A 24,171-nucleotide genomic window follows, 5' to 3' on the forward strand; every position below is an offset into this window, starting at 1 on the left:
GATCACTTAATAAAACAGTGAAAGGGACATTTTGAATGTTTTGCTTACAATAGAGGCCCTGAAGCATTGTCCTAGTTTTAGTTAGAATCATAAAGTGAAGGCAAGATTATTTCACAGGCACTCCAGCCACGCCACAACTGGAAATCTATACCTTCCTCATGGTTGGTAAAATTCTTCCTTCTGGCGGACCAGTCGCTGAAGAGTGTCTGGGTTATTGTAAATAATACTGAGTCAGTGACCAAGCTCAGAGGCTGCAACCCTGCCCAATGCCTAATGAAAAAGTGCACACACGCTGCACTGAATCTTCCAACAACACTTTAACCGTTTCTAACTGAGCAATGCCAGGTGCTACCTGGTCTGTTGTGCACTGGCTGAGAAGTCGGGAAGAAGTAGGGTTGATATTTCCCGGAGGCAGCATTTTTTTGAGTAGGACCTGGAACAACAGTAAAGCTGATGAAAGAGCAGTGGTGCTAATTTTTGTACCAGCGGCCTGAGGCAACAGGAAATAGGTGACAACAACTGGCAGCTGAAAGAGGAGCAAAAAGGCACCGAAAGCAGAGTCCACAAAGAAGCAGGACTGGTTTTTGGACCAGTGAGGGACAGCAGGAGCTGTCCTAGCGTGAGAGCTGGGTAAATTGTGGGTGGGGGGGCTGAGAAAGTTGCAGCACCAAGCCCCGGTTGGCCTATCTCTCACTCGGGGAGAATCAGGGTAATATATCTTGAAGGTGGTGTTCTTTTGAGCAGGGCCTGAAATAATAGGAAGGTCCAAAGAGCCCAGTTCAATTTATTTTTTTATAACTTTCATCATAGAGCTCTGTCAATCTGTCCGTCACTTGGGGGAGGAGCAGGGTTGTTTTTTCTTTTTTAAAAATTTAAAGTAAAACATTTGACAGATACTGTTCCCTATCTGAAAAGGTTTGCAAAAGATTAAGTCCCATTCCCAGTTCCCCTTCCCAAGAATGCACATAGCAGTAAATAATAGTCAACAATTTTCAGTTAGACGTACCCCATTACAAGAGTTTAAATACATCCCTTTTTGAGACTACCCCCCCCCCTCTCCAAAAATAAATATGCAGTAAATTATAGTCCAACTATAATTTACCAACTAAAGTTAAAGGCTAAAAGCAAAAATGGTGCAGATGGTGAAGATCTGAAGCAAAAACATCCAAATGCTGAAAATACACAGCAGGTCAGACAACATCTGTGGAGAGAACAGAAAAGTTAACCTTTTAGGTTCAGACCCTTCTTCAAAAAGGGTTTCCATATTTTTTTTTGCAGTTAGAAGTTCCCACATCACAACAAACAGCTTAAATAAGTCCCGAAGAAAATGATGCAGTAAGTTTTACCGTCAACAAATTGTAGTTCACCATTACAACAAAAACTTAACTAAGCCTCATTTCCAGCCCCCTCCAAAGAAAGCAAATGAGCAATAAATTATATACAGTTAGAGATTTCCCCATTATAACAAGCAGACACAGTGGCTTGACAGCTAAAGGATCAGACTGATCATCTTTCAAATATTAAAATTATTTAGCAGCCGTTCTCAACTTAATTTTTTAATATTTCTTTTGTCCTCCGAGGAGAGTCCGACAAGTTATTTTATTTGGACATTGATTTTAATTACTAGTTCAGATCTATCTTCCATTGACTAAATAGCGTTTGTAATCCTCTTCTCCCTAATTGAATGTTGGAAAATGTATCCAGCAGAAATGGGTTTGGGGGGAAAGAAGATGATAAAGCAAAACGGGAGGAAATTGTAGTTTAGTAGCAATTAGCAAAACAAAAACAAAGACTGCTGGAGTCTCGGAACATTCCACGGGCTCTCATCTTCTGTATATGCACAAACGTGTGGTTCTTCACCACATCATACTCCCTCACCTGCCCATACTTTTCAAACAGCCATAGAGCTCAGTGGGATTTCCCTATAAAAACCTGGTTAAATAGATTCTCAGTATCAATCCCAATGGAAATCAGATGCAGATGATTGTTTTAAGGCCTTTTGTTTAACATATTTGCTTCTCAAATGCCCATTGTGCCTCCCTTCCTCTTAAACTGGAAGATATTGCCAGGTTGCCCCTGGGGTGGACTTCTAAAAATATATAACCCCAATGGGGTTTCTGCATGAAGAGATGGGCTGATTTGTAAAAAAAACATTAAATGAGCACCTACGGGCTCTATTCCTGCTGAGAAGTGGGCTGATTTTTTTTTAAAGAACTTGCTCAGGGGCTCTCCAGGCCTCAGGAAAAACAGGATTATTTAAAACAAAACACAAATTGGAATTGTGCTGATCTTCTCTCTCTCTTTCTCCCTTTTTCTTTCTTTCTTGCACTCTCTTGCTTGCTCTCTCTTTCTGGCTGGGGACATGCAGAGCAATTTAAAAGAAAACAGCTTTGCCTCAAGTGGGCTGGTTTTGGTTTTTGGCCTTGTGGGAGCGGAGACAAATACAGAAGAACAGCAGGGGAGCTATAGATTCAGCAGCCAAATACAGAAGACAACCGCTACAGTGCCACCACTGGGTGACGGGAGTGAAGACATGCTGCAGGGACACCAACAGTGGGAAAGTTTAACAACAGTGTGACAATATTAGATAGGCAAAATCCATGTTAAATGTGGATATAGGGATTTATAATGGAATAAAGTTGTCACAAAGAACCAACAACCTGTTCACGCACAATGCCATCCAAGCATGTACAGCTAGGCCAACAAACCTGGGAGATATTGTCACGTTTCAGGACTTTTTGGCCTTGATAAAGACCTAAATATAATTTGGTTTAAAATGTGTTTTGAGTTAAAGCTTGCTTTAAAAGGAGTTGTTTCTCAGGACATTCCCTTGTTGGGTTGTGAAGGGAGAGTGTTCTGCCCCGTGACTGCAGGATAGAAAGTAAAGGGATTATGATGTTTAAATTAAGTAAGACGACCCACTGGTTTGAGGGGTAGCATTGTGTATTCTTTGTTTTATTTATTACACGAATATAAGTTGTAATGATTGAACTAAGTGTTTCTGATCATATTTGTTGCTGTATTTCATCTTACTGTGGAATAAAGCAATTTATGACTTGAACTAAACTTCATCTCATCTAGTGTTAACCCAGTCTGCCTTTGGAGAGTACAGAAACCCTCCTTAAAACTCACCTCTTTGACCTAGATTTTGGTCACCCTTCCTAATATCTTCTTCTTTGGCTCAGCATACATTTTTGTCTGATTACACCTCTCTGAAACACGTTGGGATGATTTTTCCTACATTAGAGATGAGAGTAAATGCAAGTAGTTGTATTTGTTTTTTCAGTAACAAATAAAGCAAAAATATAGATAATGGTGTTGGTTCATTAATTTTGGACAGCTAAACCAGAAATTCAGATACTTGCTGAAAGTGTAAGCACTGAAAAAAAAGTTAAAATGACTCACTGGTATCTGTGCCTTTGGCTACGATTTCAAAACTGATTTTGTTGATTGTTTTAACGTAGTAACTTTGTACAGTTTGTTTATTTATCAATTATTTATATTATTTAAGCTGGCTCTTTTTTAGTGCATCCTAGTGCTTTTCTGCTTTTGTTTCCAGTTTGTGTAGTATCCCTGCATGTCAGTGGTCACAAACCACACCAGTGTTCTCTGGAATTGGATCTGCAAATTGGTGCTGCATGTACTTACTGTAAATTGAAATGTGATCACTGGCTTTTCTTCTCTGTGAAAAAGAAAACTTTTGGCCAACAGGGTATTTAGTGCTCAATTGTCCTTGCACCAGTGCAATTTTAAAGATTTAACTCATAGTTAAAGATTTTTTTTCAAAGAAAGATTGTTGAATGTGGCACTTTGCCATTTTGACAGTGTCATGAAGACTTGAAGAGAGAATCCTGTTCCCATACTAATTTATTAAAGTTACAGTAGTTCCCCAGGTCACACTGAATATTAATCCAGTTCTTGGACAAATCCATATCAAGATTTGGCACAGTGATGAAAGTGGTTATAAAGTATATGAAAATGCAGAAGGAAGTTACAGGGATACCACAAAATTGTATTTACATCTTCTTCGAATTTCTGCTTAGCAGTTCAATAGAATAAGATAACTGATAAACATTTGTCAAATACCGTATGAGGTTTTGTGCGTTATACATTTCTGAAGGAATTTGGCTTCTGTTTAGAGTTGCCAACGTTTGAATAACTTATTATCACATGAAGAACGAGTCTCCTTAATGATCATGGATTGGAAATCATCCTGTTTCCTTGGAGAATAAAGGGAGCATTCAATACAATCTACCCTTAATTCAAAATCCCTTAATTTAAATGATCCAAAGATCAATTTTTCAGCACTAAATTCCCTCTGTAGTGTTATTTGCATGATTAATTGAAATTATTGGATTATTCATGTTTCATGAGAAAATAACTTTGCATTATCAGGAATATACTGTATGTTTTGCAGCTTTTAATTCCCTGTTTGTTAATACTTGGAGCTGTAGGAATATCAGGATATACTTGCCTATCAAATAACTCTGTCTTGTTTCTTCCACCAGACACATTATTTTGGCCTTTGGTTCCTCAGTAAGACTCAACAGGGACGATGGGTGGAGCTAGAAAAAGCTCTAAAAAAGCAGCTGGACAAATTTGCCAATGAGCCTCTTCTCTTCTTTGGAGTGATGTTCTACGTACCCAGTGTCTCGAGACTTCAGCAAGAGGTCACAAGGTACAGAAAGCCAACAAGCATTTTCTCTTACTGCCTAGTAAATTGTCATGGGAATAGTGTTTAGGAGGAGAACTCTGATCTCCTTCCAAGTTTTTCATTAGGCGAGAATAAACAATGTGATGAGATTTTAAAAAAACGCTGAAAATCTGAAATAAAAACTTGGAAATGCTTGAAAAGTACCGAAAGAGAAAGATTAACACTTTGGGTTGCGATCTTTCATCAGTTCTGTTGCAGGATCACACCTGAAATGTTAACTTTTTTCTCGCTTTTGAATACTGAATGATTTGCTGTACATTTCAACAACAACACCTGTATCTATTTCTGTAGTATATCGCGTACAGGATGGTGGACAAAAAAGAGTGGGTACTGAGCAGCAGGGGGATAGGAAAAGAGAGGAATAAGGTGTGAGATGAAGAGAAAGGTCTTTAGCAGACTATTAAAAGTAAGGAGGAAGGTAACAAGATGAAGGCGTTGAGGGAAAGAGTTTGAGTTTCCAATGTTTCCTGTTTATGATGTATGTGAAAAAAAGAGCACTTAGACTCAAGTAATGTGAAATCATTCTTGTGCATCATTGTTGTTGTATTTGCTTTGTGCTATTCCTGTCTCTCGTTTAACACCATATCAAAACTAGTTTAAGCATACTTTCAAAATCCCTAATGTAGAAACATTTCAAATATGTTACTTAAATGCAGGGCAGTTTTTAATTTTTGAACATTTCTCTGTGTGTGTGTATACGTATACGTGCAGCATTTTTACAGATTGACAAGAAATCAAAGTAGCTGCCTGCAATTCCAATAATTTGTGCAATGCCATTAGGTTGCTTCTGAAAGCTGAGCTTGTAGTCTTAAAAGTGTTTCATGAATTTAAGATTGCAGTGTTTGGCATGGCACACTAAATCAGTTGCTAGCTGAACTGTTCAGTACAAATAAATACAATTGCACCACTGCTTATGTGTTAATCACCAACCATGACTGCCTTTATAGTTAGTACCTAAGGCACTTGTCATGGACATTTCATTTAATGTCTTAAGCAGGCACAGTAATGAGAGGAAACTCACTTAAAAGCCTAAAATAATGAACAGGAGATTTGATTTTGAACTAGCCTTGGGTAATTCTTCAGATATAGGGTGCTGTTCTGCATCACTGATCAGAAGTGCTGATTTGAGCGGAATGTTTATCATTTGATGGAATAGTTTGTCTGCAGAGTCTTTAATAGGTCATCGAAGAGATGAGATGGATTCAGAATCCATCTCAAGTTAAGAGCTTCAAAGTTTCAGATACATTTTCCATCTATACTATTGTTTACAGGACTCTCTGTAGCTATTGTGTGGTAATTTCTTTATTTACCTCAAACTGGTGGTAATTATTGTTTTCTTTTAAAGCACTCTTTTTCCCTTATAGGACCATCCATGGCAAAGGCCTCATTCTTCTTCTTCCAGTATTCTCTACACAGAGCTGGAGTTGTGTCATGCATGGATCATGTTCTGGGAAAACCATATGGTGGTTGATATCCCCTTGCAACATTTTTCAACATGAGCACCATTATTTCGGGGGTAGTCCCAGTTCCTCTCTGGCATGCTCCCCCACCTCCTTGAGGCAACCCTCCCTGGAGGATATTTGAATGCCCAGAGTATTGAATCCTTAGGATGGTCATGGTTTCCCCTTTGGTGTCCCCACCTGCCTGGAAGGAAGCTTTGAATAGATGTTTTGATTTCACCATTTCCTCCATCTGGGAGCTTGCAGTAAATATTGCTGCTATGGTCCCTACTTTCTTCAAATGCCACCCCAGGTAACTGCCCTGGAAAGAATCTTACCTGCAGCAGGCAATTAGAGAGAAAGACATTTGAGAAAGGAAAAGAAAGACTTGCAGTTAAATAGCTTTTTATCACATTTCTCAAACGCCTCAAAACACTTCACATACAAATAAATTGACATCATGTGACTGTTGTTGTATAGGTAAACATAGCAGCTATCTTGTGTAAAGCAACATCCCACAAAACAGTCATGCGATGAATGATGGTTTAATCTGTTTTTGGTGGTGTTGGTTGAAGGGGAATGTTGAGGTGACACTGGGAGAGCTCCCTGCTCTTTTCTGAATAGTGCACAGAATCTTTTAGTGTCTAACTCAAACTACCAGAACAGGCAAATGGGGTCTTAGTTTAATATCTTATCTAAAAGACTGCACTTCTGACAATGCATCATTTCCACTTGCTCTGGACCTCTGCTTGGGGGGGGTTGGACCAATGTGCAGAAGTTGCCTCAGTTCCAGCCTGGGTAGACAAAACTAGGTCCATTGTACCTCCATTAATCTATTACTCACCTAGAGATTAATGGTCATATTCCAGGCTTGCTATGCCAATACTAGCTCCTGTATCTGCTTATGGAGAGCTAGGCTATGGGGAAGCTAGTGCTTCCAGTAGGGATCAGTGTAGAGACAAATCACATGCTTTTGGATCTACCACCGGAGGTTTCCTCATGAGCGGTCATCCTGACTTCAGGCTATGGTAAAAACCACTTGCCAGTCTTTCAGACAGCAATTCCTTCTATTGGTGAAGGTCTTCCTTCAGACCACTTTACTACAACAACACCAGGCAGCAGTGGAAGCCCTACATTTAGTGCTTGATCTGCTGCTCAGGGGATCTTGTTCTGCCAACTTGCTTGATTGTGACGGTCAGGTTTCCCTATAGAACTGCCATGGTAAATTTTGCAAGTACCCTTGCCAACTCTTTGGCAACCAAGTGGAGGGACTGTCAAAGAGGGTTAAAATACTACCCATAGAGCACTGATGCAAGTCCACACAAAGCAGTGGTCTCCCCAAAGGTGGTTGTTAAACCAGCCAGTCAAGATTGCAAGGTTTCTATTTTGGGGGTGTGGTGCTGATTGCAAGAGCACATTGTTCTACACAGGGTTCTGTTCCAGTCAGCACCTCCTCAAGTTGCACTTTCCCATATGGTTGCGGAGACTTTATTGGGAACAAATTCAGTCATGACGGGTGTACTGCAGATAATTCTACCTGGACCATTAACTTACTTGAACTATATGAAGGAACTTGCATATCCTCAAGATGTCCTGTAGTGCTTCACAGCCAATAAATTACTTTAAGTGTAGTCACTGTTGCTATGTAGGCAGATGTGGCAGCCAATTTGGGCACAACACTTCACAACAGCAATGAGCTAGATGACCAGTTAGGAAAACATCTCGTTTCATGAAGGCAATCCAACAAGTAAATCCTAATGGGCCCCCCATATTGGAACCTTATTCCATGATCATTTTGAATGGCAGAGCAGGCCCAAAGGGCCGAGTGGTCTACTCTTGCTCCTGTTTTCATTTTCTATGATTCAACAGCAGCAACTTGCATTTATATAGCACCTTATGTAGAAAAACATCCCAAGTGGCTTCATAGAGGCATAAGGAAAAAATTGACGCTGAGCCAATGAAGGAGATATTAGTTTTTTTTTTATTCGTTCACGGGATGTGGGCGTCGCTGGCCAGGCCGGCATTTATTGCCCATCCCTAATTGCCCTCGAGAAGGTGGTGGTGAGCCGCCTTCTTGAACCGCTGCAGTCCGTGTGGTGACGGTTCTCCCACAGTGCTGTTAGGAAGGGAGTTCCAGGATTTTGACCCAGCGACAATGAAGGAACGGCGATATATTTCCAAGTCGGGATGGTGTGTGACTTGGAGGGGAACGTGCAGGTGGTGTTGTTCCCATGCGCCTGCTGCCCTTGTCCTTCTAGGTGGTAGAGGTCGCGGGTTTGGGAGGTGCTGTCGAAGAAGCCTTGGCGAGTTGCTGCAGTGCATCCTGTGGATGGTGCACACTGCAGCCACAGTGCGCCGGTGGTGAAGGGAGTGAATGTTTAGGGTGGTGGATGGGGTGCCAATCAAGCGGGCTGCTTTATCTTGGATGGTGTCGAGCTTCTTGAGTGTTGTTGGAGCTGCACTCATCCAGGCAAGTGGAGAGTATTCCATCACACTCCTGACTTGCGCCTTGTAGATGGTGGAAAGGCTTTGGGGAGTCAGGAGGTGAGTCACTCGCCGCAGAATACCCAGCCTCTGACCTGCTCTTGTAGCCACAGTATTTATGTGGCTGGTCCAGTTAAGTTTCTGGTCAATGGTGACCCCCAGGATGTTGATGGTGGGGGATTCGGCGATGGTAATGCCGTTGAATGTCAAGGGGAGGTGGTTAGACTCTCTCTTGTTGGAGATGGTCATTGCCTGGCACTTATCTGGCGCGAATGTTACTTGCCACTTATGAGCCCAAGCCTGGATGTTGTCCAGGTCTTGCTGCATGCAGGTGACGATCTGGTGCACTGATTATGTGGTTCTTCGGACGCAACCGGGTTTCCTGCTAGCTAGATAGTTTCCCCACTTCCATTTGGAACAAGAAATTATAATAATTTCCTTTTACCACCTCAAACTCAAGCTGGAAATCTGCTTCCAAAGTGTGGATGCTGACGAGGCATTAGCATGTTGCGTGGATCAAAGTAAACCTCACTATCAAACTTGACAGTTGTTTGCCACTTGGTCAAAAGCTTCATATTAAACCAGCCTCAAAGCAGTGAATGATGAAATAACTAGTGGAATGCATTCCCCACTGCAGACATCTCTGGCAGAACAATTAGTGGCTCAATAAATGTCACACTGCCTGTTTCACAACTGTTTCTTGAGTATCCTTATAATAAATTCTTACAGATAATATCTGTGAAGCTGTAGTGTGGAATAATCCACATGTTTTCAATAAGCACTAGTATTTGGAATTGCCAAAGTTGACTTGACTGCATTATAAGTGAAATCATAAAATAACTGACATTGATACTGGCTATGGAGCAGTTCACCATCTGAAAGTACAGCTTCCTGACTAAAGAAAGCTATGATGTGGCTAAAGAAAGCTGCCCATTTTGAGCAATAGTAATGGTGAAAAGTGGAGCTTTTTTCCCACATAGGTATGAATTCCCAGTGCTTCAGTATCCAGGACATCCTCTGACTATGGGGAGGGGATTTTACAACAATGGAAACAAATTTATTTAAATATTTCCATTATGTGTATTGGGAAATTTGCAAAACTGTATGTCATAGACTTTCTTGGAACACTCTAAAGTTCAGCAGGATTTGCACCACAGAATCTCCCTGACTGGTACTAAAACAGTTAAATGCTTTTTTTTTAATAAGAAATGAATACTTGTGTCAAAATAGGTTTTTTTTCAACAAAACACCAAAAGAAATGGTGATATAGAGGTCAGAGTGCCCCAAAATAAATTTTGGGATGTCTGATGGAGGTACATAGAAACAGGGGATTCAGAAAGCTCATAAATGGCTCTCATCAGAACAATGGATTTTGTTCTATATCAAAGAAAAAGTCTGAGTGTGTATTTACTTTTACAGCTAAAGTGAATGCTCATTGTTCAGTAACCTAGTAGTATGAAAGGTTTTCATGGAAGAGGGGGGGAAAATTATTTAAATTCCAACCTTATCAGAACACTCTCTGCTATGTCTTTCAATGAAAGGCCCACAGTGTCCCTTTTGTCTCTCTTGTGTCAAAAGGTTGACATTTTTAGCTTAAGAAAACAGATTTATTCCAAAGTTAGTGTAAAGACAGCTACCACCACATTGTATAGGTTTCATGAGTCAGGTCACTTGACTGCTAATGAATGTAATGCTGCGTCCATTTATTAGTCAACTTATGCCTATGCTTTGCTAAGTCATTGCAACTCAGACATAGTGGGTCAGATTTACCTTCAGGTTTTTGGAGGGCAGGGCAGTAAAAGGAGTAAATCTGGTGGCGTGGCCTTGCATTTACCCTCCTTTCTGACATTGGAGTCCTGCAGCGCTTGCTGCAAGCATGCACCTAGTATTTAAATAGTAGTGTTATGAGTGTCGAATGTGCAATGCTGTTTCTGTCCCTCAAAAGCAATGCCAGTACAAAAATAATGTTGCTAGTTGCCAGCTGGGGTAGGAAAACAGAAGTGCTACAAGTGGCCATTTTGGTAAAGTTCTGACAACCATTTCTGATTAAGTAGTAAGATCTGTAGCTTTGTCAAACTCAAAAGTAGTGGAGAGCTGAAGCATTGTTTCAGGGTTGAAGCCTTTCATTTTGGAATCCGGCAGCCATTGCTTTGCAAGAATGATGCCCTTTTCCTGTGACATTCCCCTTTATCTTTGTTATGTGGAGGAGGAGGTTCAAGAGGAAGAACTGAGGTTGCCCCGACTGGTCAGAATACATAGGCACTGGTTGGAATTCACCCAGAGATACCCACTCAACCGTGACAACGAACCCACATACCACTATCTGAACTTGATAAGTCACCAATGCCTCAGACTGCAGAGCGTCCTGTGGAAGGCCATAACAGAGTTGTGCCAGTGACAGAATGAGGCTGAAGCACATTGTCGGGAGAGCAGAGGTAGCTTTACCGTTCCTTTAACTGTACTTTACCTGCATTGCAAATGTTTGATGCTGACATTGGTTGCCCTAAACTGAAAATATTCCATTCTCCAGCATTGACCTATCTCAGCTTGAAGAGTAGAAAATCCTCCAAAAAGTCATTAAAAAAATTTGTTTCAGTACAAAGAGTGAATTTCTTTCTCCAGCCTTTTAAGGAGATGTAGATTTGGATAGGTTACACAGTTGTTGCTTATTCTTTTCATCTTGGGTTGCTTTATTCTGGAGATATTCATTTTTGTAACATTGCATTTTTAAATCACAAGATAGCTTCTATTTTCTTGTTCCCAATATATCACCCATATACATACACTTTATAATTTAGGGCATAAGTGTGGCCATGTTGTATGTAATAATTTTATTTTTGAAATGCGTATGAGGTGGATAGCAGTGATTTAAAAGCAAGGAAATAGTGAACTTCTATGATGATGCCAAAGTCTGTTACTTCTAGCAGGCCAATATGCTGCATTATGGAATGGTAGAACTTGGGTTTACTGAGTCCAATCTTTGCTCTGCACCCTAATAATTAATCTGCCAAATATTTCATCCAGTTAGATGAGGGACCCAAAATAACAGTGTTCCAGGAGGCAGCCTTTCTATGGGCATAAGTAGGGATATGTTCTCTTGCCAAAGAGACGCACTAAGCAATTTTTAATTTCTCATACTAGGAGGAATAGTTTGCATTGAATGTATGTCTTCTCCTGCAACTTAGTGTTTAAATGCACCATTATGGTTTCCTCCCCCTACATTCCCTCAGCCTCCTTCCCACCTCAAGCGGCTCTTGAAGAGCAAGATTGCTCTGGCAGTTGTTGATTCCCAACCACAATAGAAAATATTTCAAAAAGGAGTTTGCTTGTTATCAATAAAGATTACTTTCAACAAGCTGTGGAAAAAAATGTTAAAAATTGTATGTCTTGTAAGTCAAAGACAACAGTTTGGTGAAATTTCTAATCTACAGGAATCTCTTAATCTTTGAAGTTTAGAAACTAAAAAGGATCTGCTTTTTCCACTGCTGTAAAAAGCAATTTTAATCTTGTTCTCCCATAGTCACCAGCCTGCATCCAATTTACTGTCGTGAATGATTGGCATCCAGTTACTATGCTACCAAGTCCATAAATGGGACTAGAGTGTGTATGTACAAACAGCTCAAGCATGCTTGGAGGCACCAGAATCTTTTAACAAGATTCATTTCTGGAGGCATGAAGGCAGAATTTTGATGAATCCAGGAGTATTATCTGCAGGAAGGAGGAAAGTATGCTATATTTTTCTCGTTTACTTTGAATTCAGAGTACAAGACGCAATGGATTTCTGCTCATCCCCAGTGGGTAATACAGCATTTGAGGGTGGATTATACAACAGGAGGGCTGCACTAATTCACTGAAAGCTCAGCAGTCAATTTTTCTAATAAAGTAATACATTCCACAGCACTTTGTTATGAATGATTCCTAGTGTGCATTATCCTTGATATCTTGCAATTATCATTACTTCAAGACTCAAAATAATCAAGATGTTGTGGAAGGCACACTCAATTAAAATGTCGACTATATCTGAAATAAATGAGCTGTGTTCCATGATCCCCCTCAGACTATTCTGTGTAATTTATTTCTTAAGGTAACCACGCTATACATTACAATGGGGGGGGGGGGGCGGGTTGCAGGAAGTGTTAGACCAAAGTTACTCCCACAAAGAATGAAATTCTTCTAAACTCAAAAATACTCCTAGTTGAAGCCTTTGACCCTGGGTTAGTCAAGCTGGCTTCTTACTCAACAGAAACTTGGGAAATGATCACCTGGTATACCATTAACAATCTCTCTTTTCAACCTTTAAACCAGTAGATGGTGCTTCCATTTTGCTATTAAGCTAACTACTGTGAAAGTTTCAATTCCTCCAGACATGTTATTCTGGGACAATTTGATGTTCGAGACGAGAGCCGCCATTAAAGGTCAAGGCATTGAACATTTCTTTTGGTAAGCTAAAGGGCGCTGTTTTAAAAAAAAATGTTGAAGTTTATGTGAACTTCTGCCACTTTTTCTGAACTCTTTTATATTTAATATTTCTGCAGAGTTTCAAAGTTCAATACAATTGCTATGGATGTTAAATACAAATTCCCCTATTCATTAGGTATGCTTACAAGCTCTTATACATTTCATAGTAATGATATGAAATTTGTTTTGATTGGAAAATTGTATGCCTACCCTTACTGATGGAGATTACAGTTAAAAACTAGTTCCGCTATTACGGACAATTTTGTGAAGGCTTCTTTTAAAGACCAAGGCCAAAGCATTATATCCTTATTTTCCTTGGTTCTGATCTGCTTAATAAGAAACTGAATTACTCCTGAACATTTTGCTGTGTTTTCTTAGTCCCTTCTCTCGGCCCTATTATCCAAGGCGCTATTCTGATCATGGTGAGAGAAAAACAAGGAGGACTCCAGTTAAACATAGCTAAACATCTCAGGAATTTCTCCTGCTGCCAGACTGTAAACTTAAAAGCTGTAGTTGGATGTCAACACAGTCATGAGTGTTGTGCAGGAGTTTAAAAGAAGCATTTGTGTGGAGGCCCTTATGTGGTTGAAAATCTTGGAAGAATTTGGCATTAAGTTTAGCATAGCGGGATGTGAAATTCTTGGGTTGTGAGGTGTTACTGCTCCAGTCTTATCTGTTCTGCAACCTTCCATTGAGTTAACACATTCAGTTTCTTCTGCAGATGTCAAATTGTATTATCAAATAATGATATGTTGTACACTAAAGCATCAAAATCCAACAAAAGTGAACTAGTTTGTTGGTGTAGTTTGCATAAATGTTTGAATATGTGTGGTTAAATTTTGATTTGGTTTATCAGCAATTTACCATGCAGATGATGAATCTACAATGTTAGATTTCTATGGGATGCTAGTGAATATTAATCATTTTATAATACTAACATTCATTTATGTAGCTTATGGAGTTTTGCTATCATTGTATGGTGGACTTTATGTAATAAGATAACTTGCATGCCATCTGTCTGTTCCATGAGCGTTTCTTTTTTGCAATCATACGAGCTAAGAAGAGTATATTTGGGGTTAAAATAATATGCCTGCTGATGGAAGCTTACAGCTAAGTTAACCCTCTGGTAGATTTGAAACCTTAGCTAAAGAGGTAGGGGCGACCCTAAGGAGCTGTTGATGATTCTTCTCACTCAGTTCCAGGTAACCCGCCTGTCCAAAACCCTAATAGGCAGGATGATCCAAGCTGGATGAGCAATGGGAATCATGCCAGTAATCAACTCTAGTATGCTGTATGATTTTAACTGGTTTAAATGAAGCAGCTCCTGGATATAATGAGTGTGCACATTTGGGGAATCCCTCTGCTTTAGCTCTGCCAACCTGTATCTATGCACTTTGGATTTAAGTAAGTACAATATGCCCCTACAGTGCACACTCCATATTGGGCAAACAGACACTCTGCAGGTGGGTTTAGATTTCTCAATAGCTTGAATTGGAAATTCTTAAACATGATGATGGGTTTCTGTGCAAGTCAGATATCCAGCTGACCAAAAAATAATAATAACCAGGTATAATATTACAAGCTGATTTTTCCACAAAGTTATACATCATTTGGAACACATGCAAAGGAGTTTGAGCTTGTTGGTGAATATTCTATTTTTCTTCAAGGGGTAAAAATTTCAAAAGATCATTTTTGCTTGAGGTTTAAAAAAAATAATTCCAGTCGAACTCAGTAGTGACATTTCAAAGTTGTTACTTCTGAATAAAACCTGACAAAACTGGGGGTTTATCCCTGGTCTGCTGTCATGCATAAGGATGGCATAGCTTGTGTCAGTGTGATATTAGTGTTTTTTTTTTATTCGTTCACGGGATGTGGGCATCGCTGGCAAGGCCGGCATTTATTGCCCATCCCTAATTGCCCTCGAGAAGGTGGTGGTGAGCCGCCTTCTTGAACCGCTGCAGTCCGTGTGGTGACGGTTCTCCCACAGTGCTGTTAGGAAGGGAGTTCCAGGATTTTGACCCAGCGACAATGAAGGAACGGCGATATATTTCCAAGTCGGGATGGTGTGTGACTTGGAGGGGAACGTGCAGGTGGTGTTGTTCCCATGCGCCTGCTGCCCTTGTCCTTCTAGGTGGTAGAGGTCGCGGGTTTGGGAGGTGCTGTTGAAGAAGCCTTGGCGAGTTGCTGCAGTGCATCCTGTGGATGGTGCACACTGCAGCCACAGTGCGCCGGTGGTGAAGGGAGTGAATGTTTAGGGTGGTGGATGGGGTGCCAATCAAGCGGGCTGCTTTATCTTGGATGGTGTCGAGCTTCTTGAGTGTTGTTGGAGCTGCACTCATCCAGGCAAGTGGAGAGTATTCCATCACACTCCTGACTTGTGCCTTGTAGATGGTGGAAAGGCTTTGGGGAGTCAGGAGGTGAGTCACTCGCCGCAGAATACCCAGCCTCTGACCTGCTCTCGTAGCCACAGTATTTATATGGCTGGTCCAGTTAAGTTTCTGGTCAATGGTGACCCCCAGGATGTTGATGGTGGGGGATTCGGCGATGGTAATGCCGTTGAATGTCAAGGGGAGGTGGTTAGACTCTCTCTTGTTGGAGATGGTCATTGCCTGGCACTTATCTGGCGCGAATGTTACTTGCCACTTATCAGCCCGAGCCTGGATGTTGTCCAGGTCTTGCTGCATGCGGGCTCGGACTGCTTCATTATCTGAGGGGTTGCGAATGGAACTGAACACTGTGCAGTCATCAGCGAACATCCCCATTTCTGACCTTATGATGGAGGGAAGGTCATTGATGAAGCAGCTGAAGATGGTTGGGCCTAGGACACTGCCCTGAGGAACTCCTGCAGCAATGTCCTGGGGCTGAGATGATTGGCCTCCAACAACCACTACCATCTTCCTTTGTGCTAGGTATGACTCCAGCCACTGGAGAGTTTTCCCCCTGATTCCCATTGACTTCAATTTTACTAGGGCTCCTTGGTGCCACACTCGGTCAAATGCTGCCTTGATGTCAAGGGCAGTCACTCTCACCTCACCTCTGGAATTCAGCTCTTTTGTCCATGTTTGGACCAAGGCTGTAATGAGGTCTGGAGCCGAGTGGTCCTGGCGGAACGCAAACTGAGCATCGGTGAGCAGGTTATTGGTGAGTAAGTGCCGCTTGATAGCACTGTCGACGACACCTTCCATCACTTTGCTGATGATTGAGAGTAGACTGATGGGGCGGTAATTGGCCGGATTGGATTTGTCCTGCTTTTTGTGGACAGGACATACCTGGGCAATTTTCCACATTGTCGGGTGGATGCCAGTGTTGTAGCTGTACTGGAACAGCTTGGCTAGAGGCGCAGCTAGTTCTGGAGCACAAGTCTTCAGCACTACAGCTGGGATGTTGTCGGGGCCCATAGCCTTTGCTGTATCCAGTGCACTCAGCCGTTTCTTGATATCACGTGGAGTGAATCGAATTGGCCGAAGACTGGCTTCCGTGATGGTGGGGATATCGGGAGGAGGCTGAGATGGATTATCCACACGGCACTTCTGGCTGAAGATGGTTGCAAACGCTTCAGCCTTGTTTTTTGCACTCACGTGCTGGACTCCGCCATCATTGAGAATGGGAATGTTTGCAGAGCCTCCTCCTCCCGTTAGTTGTTTAATTGTCCACCACCATTCACGACTGGATGTGGCAGGACTGCAGAGCTTTGATCTGATCCGTTGGTTGTGGAACCGCTTAGCTCTGTCTATAGCATGTTGCTTCCGCTGTTTAGCATGCATGTAGTCCTGAGTTGTAGCTTCACCAGGTTGGCACCTCATTTTTCGGTACGCCTGGTGCTGCTCCTGGCATGCTCTTCTACACTCCTCATTGAACCAGGGTTGATCCCCTGGCTTGTTGGTAATGGTAGAGTGAGGAATATGCCGGGCCATGAGGTTACAGATTGTGCTGGAATACAATTCTGCTGCTGCTGATGGCCCACAGCGCCTCATGGATGCCCAGTTTTGAGCTGCTAGATCTGTTCTGAATCTATCCCATTTAGCACGGTGGTAGTGCCACACAACACGTTGGATGGTGTCCTCAGTGCGAAGACGGGATTTCATCTCCACGAGGACTGTGCGGTGGTCACTCCTACCAATACTGTCATGGACAGATGCATTTGCGACAGGTAGATTGGTGAGGACGAGGTCAAGTAAGTTTTTCCCTCGTGTTGGTTCGCTCACCACCTGCCGCAGGCCAAGTCTAGCAGCTGTGTCCTTCAGGACTCGGCTAGCTCGGTCAGTAGTGGTGCTGCCGAGCCACTCTTGGTGATGGACATTGAAGTCTCCCACCCAGAGTACATTTTGTGCCTTTGCTCCCCTCAGTGCTTCCTCCAAGTGGTGTTCAACATGGAGGAGGACTGATTCATCAGCTGAGGGAGGACGGTAGGTGGTAATCAGCAGGAGGTTTCCTTGCCCATGTTTGACCTGATGCCATGAGATTTCATGGGGTCCAGAGTCAATGTTGAGGACTCCCAGGGCCACTCCCTCCTGACTGTATATCACTGTACCGCCACCTCTGGTGGGTCTGGACATACCCAGGGATCGTGATGAAAGAGTCTGGGACGTTGGCTGAAAGATATGATTCTGTGAGTATGGCTATGTCAGGCTGTTGCTTGACTAGTCTGTGGGACAGCTCTCCCAATTTTGGCACAAGTCCCCAGATGTTAGTAAGGAGGACCTTGCAGGGTCGACTGGGCTTGGTGTTTTGCCGTTGTCGTGTCCGGTGCCTAGTGGTCCGATGCCGGGTGGTCTGTCCGGTTTTATTCTTATTATGACTTTTCGTAGCGAGATTTTAGAACTGAGTGGCTTGCTATGCCATTTCAGAGGGCAATTAAGAATCAACCACATTGCTGTGGGTCTGGCGTCACATGTAGGCCAGACCGGGTAAGGGCGGCAGGCTTCCTTCCCTAAAGGACATTAGTGAACTGGATGGGTTTTTACGACAATCCGGTAGTTTCATGGCCATCATTACTGATACTAGTATTTTAATTCCAGATTTTTATTTAATTAATTTAATTTAATTAATTAATTGAATTTAAATTCGCCAGCTGCCGTGGCGGGATTTGAACTCATGACTCTGGATTTTAGTCCAGGCCTCTGGATTACTAGCCCAGTAACATAACCACTATGCTACCGTACCCGGTGTGGCACCAGTAGGATTACAAAAAGAAATGATGGGTATAGATGTGGGTGATCAAGAACTAAGGGGGATGATTTTTACTGTTGTTTCATGGCAATGACAGCAGGATGAGCATTGAAGCTGGGGGAAAAGAATAAGCTGCAACTACCCTCATGGTTTGGATATTTAAATCGGTACAAGTACAAAGAAGGACAGAATTAACCAAGAAGTTGATTTAAATATAATTTTCAATACAAGCTACTCAAGCATTATAGTTTGATTTTTGTTTCCAATTTCAAAGCTACAGTTGATATAAGAACAAATGTTTTGATTTTAATGCTGTTGGATCTTATTCAGTCTGTCAAAATCAGAAAATGACCATGTCAGTGAATTGAAAAGTACAATTCACTGCTTTGCTTAATTTCCTAGTTTTTTAAAACAGGCAATTGGAGTTTAAAAATGGGGGGGTTGGCCACTCAGCTGCCCCACTGATGCCCAAGGCCCACCTGATATAATTTTGAAGTGGGCTTGTAAATGGGCGAGCAGCATGCCCAACAGTCACCAGCAGGAAGCTGCTTAAATATGCCCATTTGTACTAGGCGTTGTCCCCTTAAAGGGACCACTGGTGGCCGCTCAAAGTACAGCTGAAGACATTTTTCATTTTTATTTTTGTGGGGCCAGGAGGAGCAAGAGTGCTCAGAAAAACATCTCTGGCCTATTGCCAATGCGTGCAAAACCTTCCCTGGGGTTGCCTCCCCATCCATCCCCCCCACCCCTAGCCAGAGCTGTCAGACGGCCCTCCCATAACCTGTGAGCTGCTGTGGGGTGGAGTTTGGCACCTGCAACTCTCTAGCATCATTTAAATGCAGCCCAAAGCGAAAAATGGGCGAAAGTCAAAGATCAACCCTTCCATGTATCTTAGAAATCTCCAGAAGCACTTCACATTAAATGAGTTTTTTAAGTCTGTAAACGCAGCTTCCATTTGCACTCAAGGTCCTACCGGTCATGAGATGAATAACCAATTAATCTGATCAATAGTGTTGCTTCAGGGAAGAGTGTCAGTTTGTGATGAGCAAACATTGGGAGAAGTCCTTGCTGTACTTTGAATGGTCTCATGGGATTATTAATATTAACCTGACTACCAGATTTTCATATTTGGCAAGCCACGCTCAATTGTCCTGTCCCCACCCCATCAGTTGACAACGTGATTGTTCTTCCCAGAATATATGATTACTAAATAGGATAGTATGATTATAGAATTAGTAGCTTTCAAATTCACATGAATTAATTGTCAGTTAGTGTTGTCCAATATATTAGCCACTAACCACATGTGGCTAATTGGGAATCCAGATGTGGCTAATTACATTTCTGATTAGTAAATAAAAATGAGTAATAGACACATTCATCGAGCATGTGATCTCAATACTCCTATTCACTCGCTTATGTACTTTAACTGTACCATTTTACCGTTTTGTTAAAATGGTAAGACAAAAAGCAGAGTGTATGCGTATTTTTTGATTGTGAGTGCTTTACTTCCTTGGCTACTGAATGATGGTAAATGTTAAGTAAATGTACACATGTATTGTGTGAGTGTATGTAAAGTGTTTTCTACTAAAGTTAGTGCATGTGACTAAATTGGTGTCAACGTAGTCACACCTGTGGCTCGTCAGCAATTTCTATTGGACAACACTGAGCTAAATGGTTCAAGTGCCATTGATCAAGTGGTTAAGAGAAATCTGATCCCAAATTGGCCCGCAATACCTTGTTATTAGGCTGTTACCTTCTCTAATGTACAGTATGTAAAGGATGTGTCCAGACCCTGTATAAGCTGATGATATCCTTCAACATGAACTAATTTGAGTTTTGGAGAGTTCTTTGACAGAACATATTTTTAAAAATCATGATAATTCAGTAATTTCAGTGAGAGACTATTATGGCAGGCAGGTTTAAAAAGAACATAGCATAGAGGCTACCCCTAAGGCTCAATGAGTTTATTCAGTGAATAACTGAGCCATACCGACCAGGAAGATGTAATCCCTGGTCAGTGCTGAGTTAGCTGTAGTGGCTTAGGGATAAAGAGGGGAAAATCGGCCAAGTCCTTCTTTGACCATTATTCACCAAGTCTTGCTGGAAGATTTCACATGTGGACATGAGACTGTGATGCCTCAGTTAACTAGTCTGCTGATAGCATTTCTAGAATTAACCACAATCCACCACTGACAGTTTATTAAATAACAGATTCACATCTTTTAACGAAAGAAGTCGGGTTCAGAACTGTCTACAATAAAACCAACAAAATCATCATGCTAGCAGTGAAGATATTTCCAGTAATGTAGGATTCAAGACCATTGCTAAAGGTGGTTATTATTAGTTCTTAATTCCAGCAAGAAGAATTTCCCCCTCAAAAAAATTGTTGAGCAAAATTGTTTTGTTAGGATTATACCTTTCCACTATTACTTAGTCCAAATAGTGGTCATTTTCTTCTTGAAACTAGTTTCTCTTTTGTCACGTTCGATAAGGGAAATATTTTATTGTACTGTTCTAGACTATAAGGCTACCTGTTCCCAGGACTCTATCAATACCACTCACGATTGGGCCAGCAGGAGGAGTCTGAGCCTCAGCCTCTCTCCTGCAGATGCAACCACTGGAATGATGAGGATTTTTATCAAATTGTTTTCCTTCCCCGCCCCGCCACCTCATTCTAAATTTTGTTGGCTTGGGTTAAATCCCCCTCTGATCTAATGCCAGAATTGCCTCTGATACCTCCCAACTTTTATGCGTTGTGTTCCTGCTGTCTTCCCCATTTTTTCTTTTAATGTCTTGCTTCAAATCTATACTGTCCACCTCCCTTTTCTGCTGCTGACATTGCCAAGATTGGAATTTCTGGACAATTGTGGGCATAAATCCATGCTGTAGCATTCTGTGGTACAGCATGTTGGAGTATTAACTTACTGCATCAGTGATAAATGCATGTTTTAAAATATGATTTCTTTAAAGGTAATCTGTAATTTTGCATGACTCACTGCAATAAAGAATTTTAAAAAGTACAGAAATGCAAAGCTTTTTGCTTACAGTATATTGCACAAATTATATTAAAAATGCTTTGTGACTCTAAAATGTCTACCATGATCTTTCAATGTTTCAAGGGAACTCGTTTTCCCTCTAATTCAGGTTAGAAAAGTTAAAAAAGTAACTGTTCAGATATTTTCTGTTCTATGAGTATCAAGGTTTTTAAATTCCTCTTGCTTAGATTCCCAAAGGCAAGCAAGGAATCTGTAGAACACATACAAATAAAATGTACCTACCCTTGGGGCATGCTAGACAGGGCCCTTAAATGAGTCTGTCCCATTTCCCATTGTTCCGCCTTCACCCGTTCTCCCTTTCCCAGAACTGTGTCCTTACCTTCCACCCAACCAGCCTTTGCATCCAATGGAACATCTTTCACAATTTCTGCATCCCACCACCAAACACATCTACCCCTCCCCTTTCAGCACTCTGTGACACCCTGGTCCACTCTTTCACCACCCCTAACACTTACTCTCCTTCCCCTGGCAACTTCCCATGCAAGTACAGTACCTGCAACAGTTGCCCATTCTCCACCTCTCACAGCACTGTCCCGGGCTCCAAACACTCCTTCCGAGTGAGACATTGATTTACTTGTATTTTCTCCAATGTAGTATGCTGTATTCACTGCTCATTATGCGGTCTCCTCTACATTGGGGAGACCAAACGTAGATTAGGTGATTGCTTTGCTGAACACCACCGTTCTGTTTGCTAGTGCGACTCAGAGCTCTGTTGCTTGCCACTTCAATTCTGTGCTCCACTCCCATTCTGACCTCTCTGCCTTTGGTCTTCTACACTGCTCAACTCAAGCTAAGGAACAGAACCTCATCTTTCTACTAGGCACTTCGCCGCTGCCTGGCCTAAATATTGACTTCAGCAATTTCAGAATTTAACCATAGCTCCCATTTTCTCTCTTACAATAAGTGCTGGTAAAGTAGGATGGGCTTCCAGGGGTTGGAGGGCAGGGGGGCGTGGGGGAGCTTGGGATAGGGATCCCCCATCAGTACACTGCCAGTGGGGTGGTCTGCACCCCTGGTGTCAACCTGCCTTTTTCTTCCACCAGACTGCTGAGCCATTAGAATCTGCTCCACTTTGCCAGGTTTTCATGCTTCCTGCTCCAACTTAGCTAGCCTGCTTTAATTATTCTCACGTTCTCTGGGTCTCATATATGTCATTTATTTCTCCAATTTCTCTCATCTTGCCTCTTTTCGTCTTATGCTATTATCACTTTTGTTATTTAACTATCTTCTGTTCTCCACCTAATCACTTTGCGGCTCATTCTTTTCCTTTTCATGTGTTTGTGTTTTATTTTATTTTCACCCCTTTCCCTCTCTCTGTTCCTTCTTATAAGCATTTCATCTGTAATATCTTTCAGTTCTGACGAAAGGTTATGCCTGAAACATCAACATTTTCCCTTTCTTTACAGATGCTTCCTTTCGGTTTTTGTTACCTTTTAGGCATGTTGGGGAGGTGAAGGGAAGATTACAGCTGGCCAGTAATAATTCTCATTGGAAGTTCTGTGGTGAATCAAAGAGCAGTAGATAATGGAATCTATTTCCACGCAGAAGTCTTGTGACTGAGAAGAAAGTGTGAACGTACACACAAATGCAGTTAACATGTGATGTACAGTTTTAACAATCCAATTTTTACTAAGAAACCCCAAGTGGCTAGGAGATTCTAAATTTATATTTTTGGGGGTGAAACTGCACTTCAGGTGTCTAAGTCTTGGCATCAAGCACTCCCGGGTCAGGTATCACTAGGATTTTTCATGTTTTACGTTATGTTTTGTTTGTTTTTAAGTATTTTTTTTTCATTTGATGCTTTAATTTTTGTATATTGTGAAAAAACAAAAAGTTGAGTGAAAAATGGGAAACTGTATCAGTATCACCATGTACAACCAATTCTCAGCAAGACGTAAACCTGCACAAGGATATGGTGTATATTTTCTGGGGGAGTGGGGAGTACACTAAATTTTGTGCTTACAGTTTCTGTTAAGAGGAAATTGTTCCTTAAATGTAGCTTTAGTCTTTAGTTTTAGGAAAAATAACGTTAGCAATAAACCATTCCATCAGAGTTTGAATGGAAAGATATGGGATCTATTTGGACTTTTCTGACTTGATTCTGTTCAAATTCAAAATATCATGCATGACCTGTTGAAGAAAGTGTAACTCCACTAATCGATCTCCTGTGGTATTGTCGGTCACAGAATAAAGTCACTCTCTTACCTGCCTCTGATGTCTTCATGTTGCTGCTTCTCTCTGTCCTTCCTGTTCCGTTTCTGTCTCTGTCTCATCTCTGCTGCTTATCTCCCCTTAGTTCCTTTTTTTTTTGTTTCTTTCTCTGTCTTTTGGGTGGTATAATGAGGTGTGGCATTAAAAGGAGCCATGCAGGCTGCATTCGTGGTGGGATTTGTGGGGAAAACGTGGCTCTCAGCGGCTCCCTTTGCATCCCCTATTCCTTCATGTCCGTTGTCCCTTCAACTTCCCCTTCCTAGCATCCTTGGCTTCCTATAGTTAACTCAACCTCTTCCTATTTGCAATACCATTTCAACCCCTGCATCTTCCTCTCCCTCTTGCTGTGCTGTCACTCACCTTACCCATAACCCTTCATCCACTACGCCCAGTCCCACTTGCTTCCCCCAAGGCTGAATGCAGAGGGGCCAGATTCCCACTCACCCTCAACCAGCTTCCCACTTACTTTCCTGTACTATCTGTTTACCTCAAAAAGGCTTTGCTTGCTTTCAGAATTCAACTTTTAAAAAATCAAATTAGAATAAGGTAAGAAATTACTTGCCTGCCTGTCTCTCTATTTCTATGTCTCCCTCCCTCCTGCTGTTGTGTTAGAAATTAGACTCTCTGGGCTCAATTTTGA

General features: G+C 41.7%; 1 protein-coding gene across 1 annotated transcript in view; it reads left to right on the top strand.

The window, feature by feature from the left end:
• Positions 1-24,171, top strand: part of LOC137324524 (tyrosine-protein phosphatase non-receptor type 14-like) — a 260,760-nt gene that overhangs the window by 112,795 nt on the left and 123,794 nt on the right. The window contains exon 4 of the mRNA XM_067988918.1: positions 4,509-4,678. Coding sequence (XP_067845019.1) covers positions 4,509-4,678 — 170 coding nt within the window. The remainder of the gene's footprint in view (positions 1-4,508; positions 4,679-24,171) is intronic.

The sequence above is a fragment of the Heptranchias perlo genome, chromosome 8 (genome assembly GCF_035084215.1).
Source record: "Heptranchias perlo isolate sHepPer1 chromosome 8, sHepPer1.hap1, whole genome shotgun sequence".
NCBI classification, from domain to species: Eukaryota; Metazoa; Chordata; class Chondrichthyes; order Hexanchiformes; family Hexanchidae; genus Heptranchias; species Heptranchias perlo.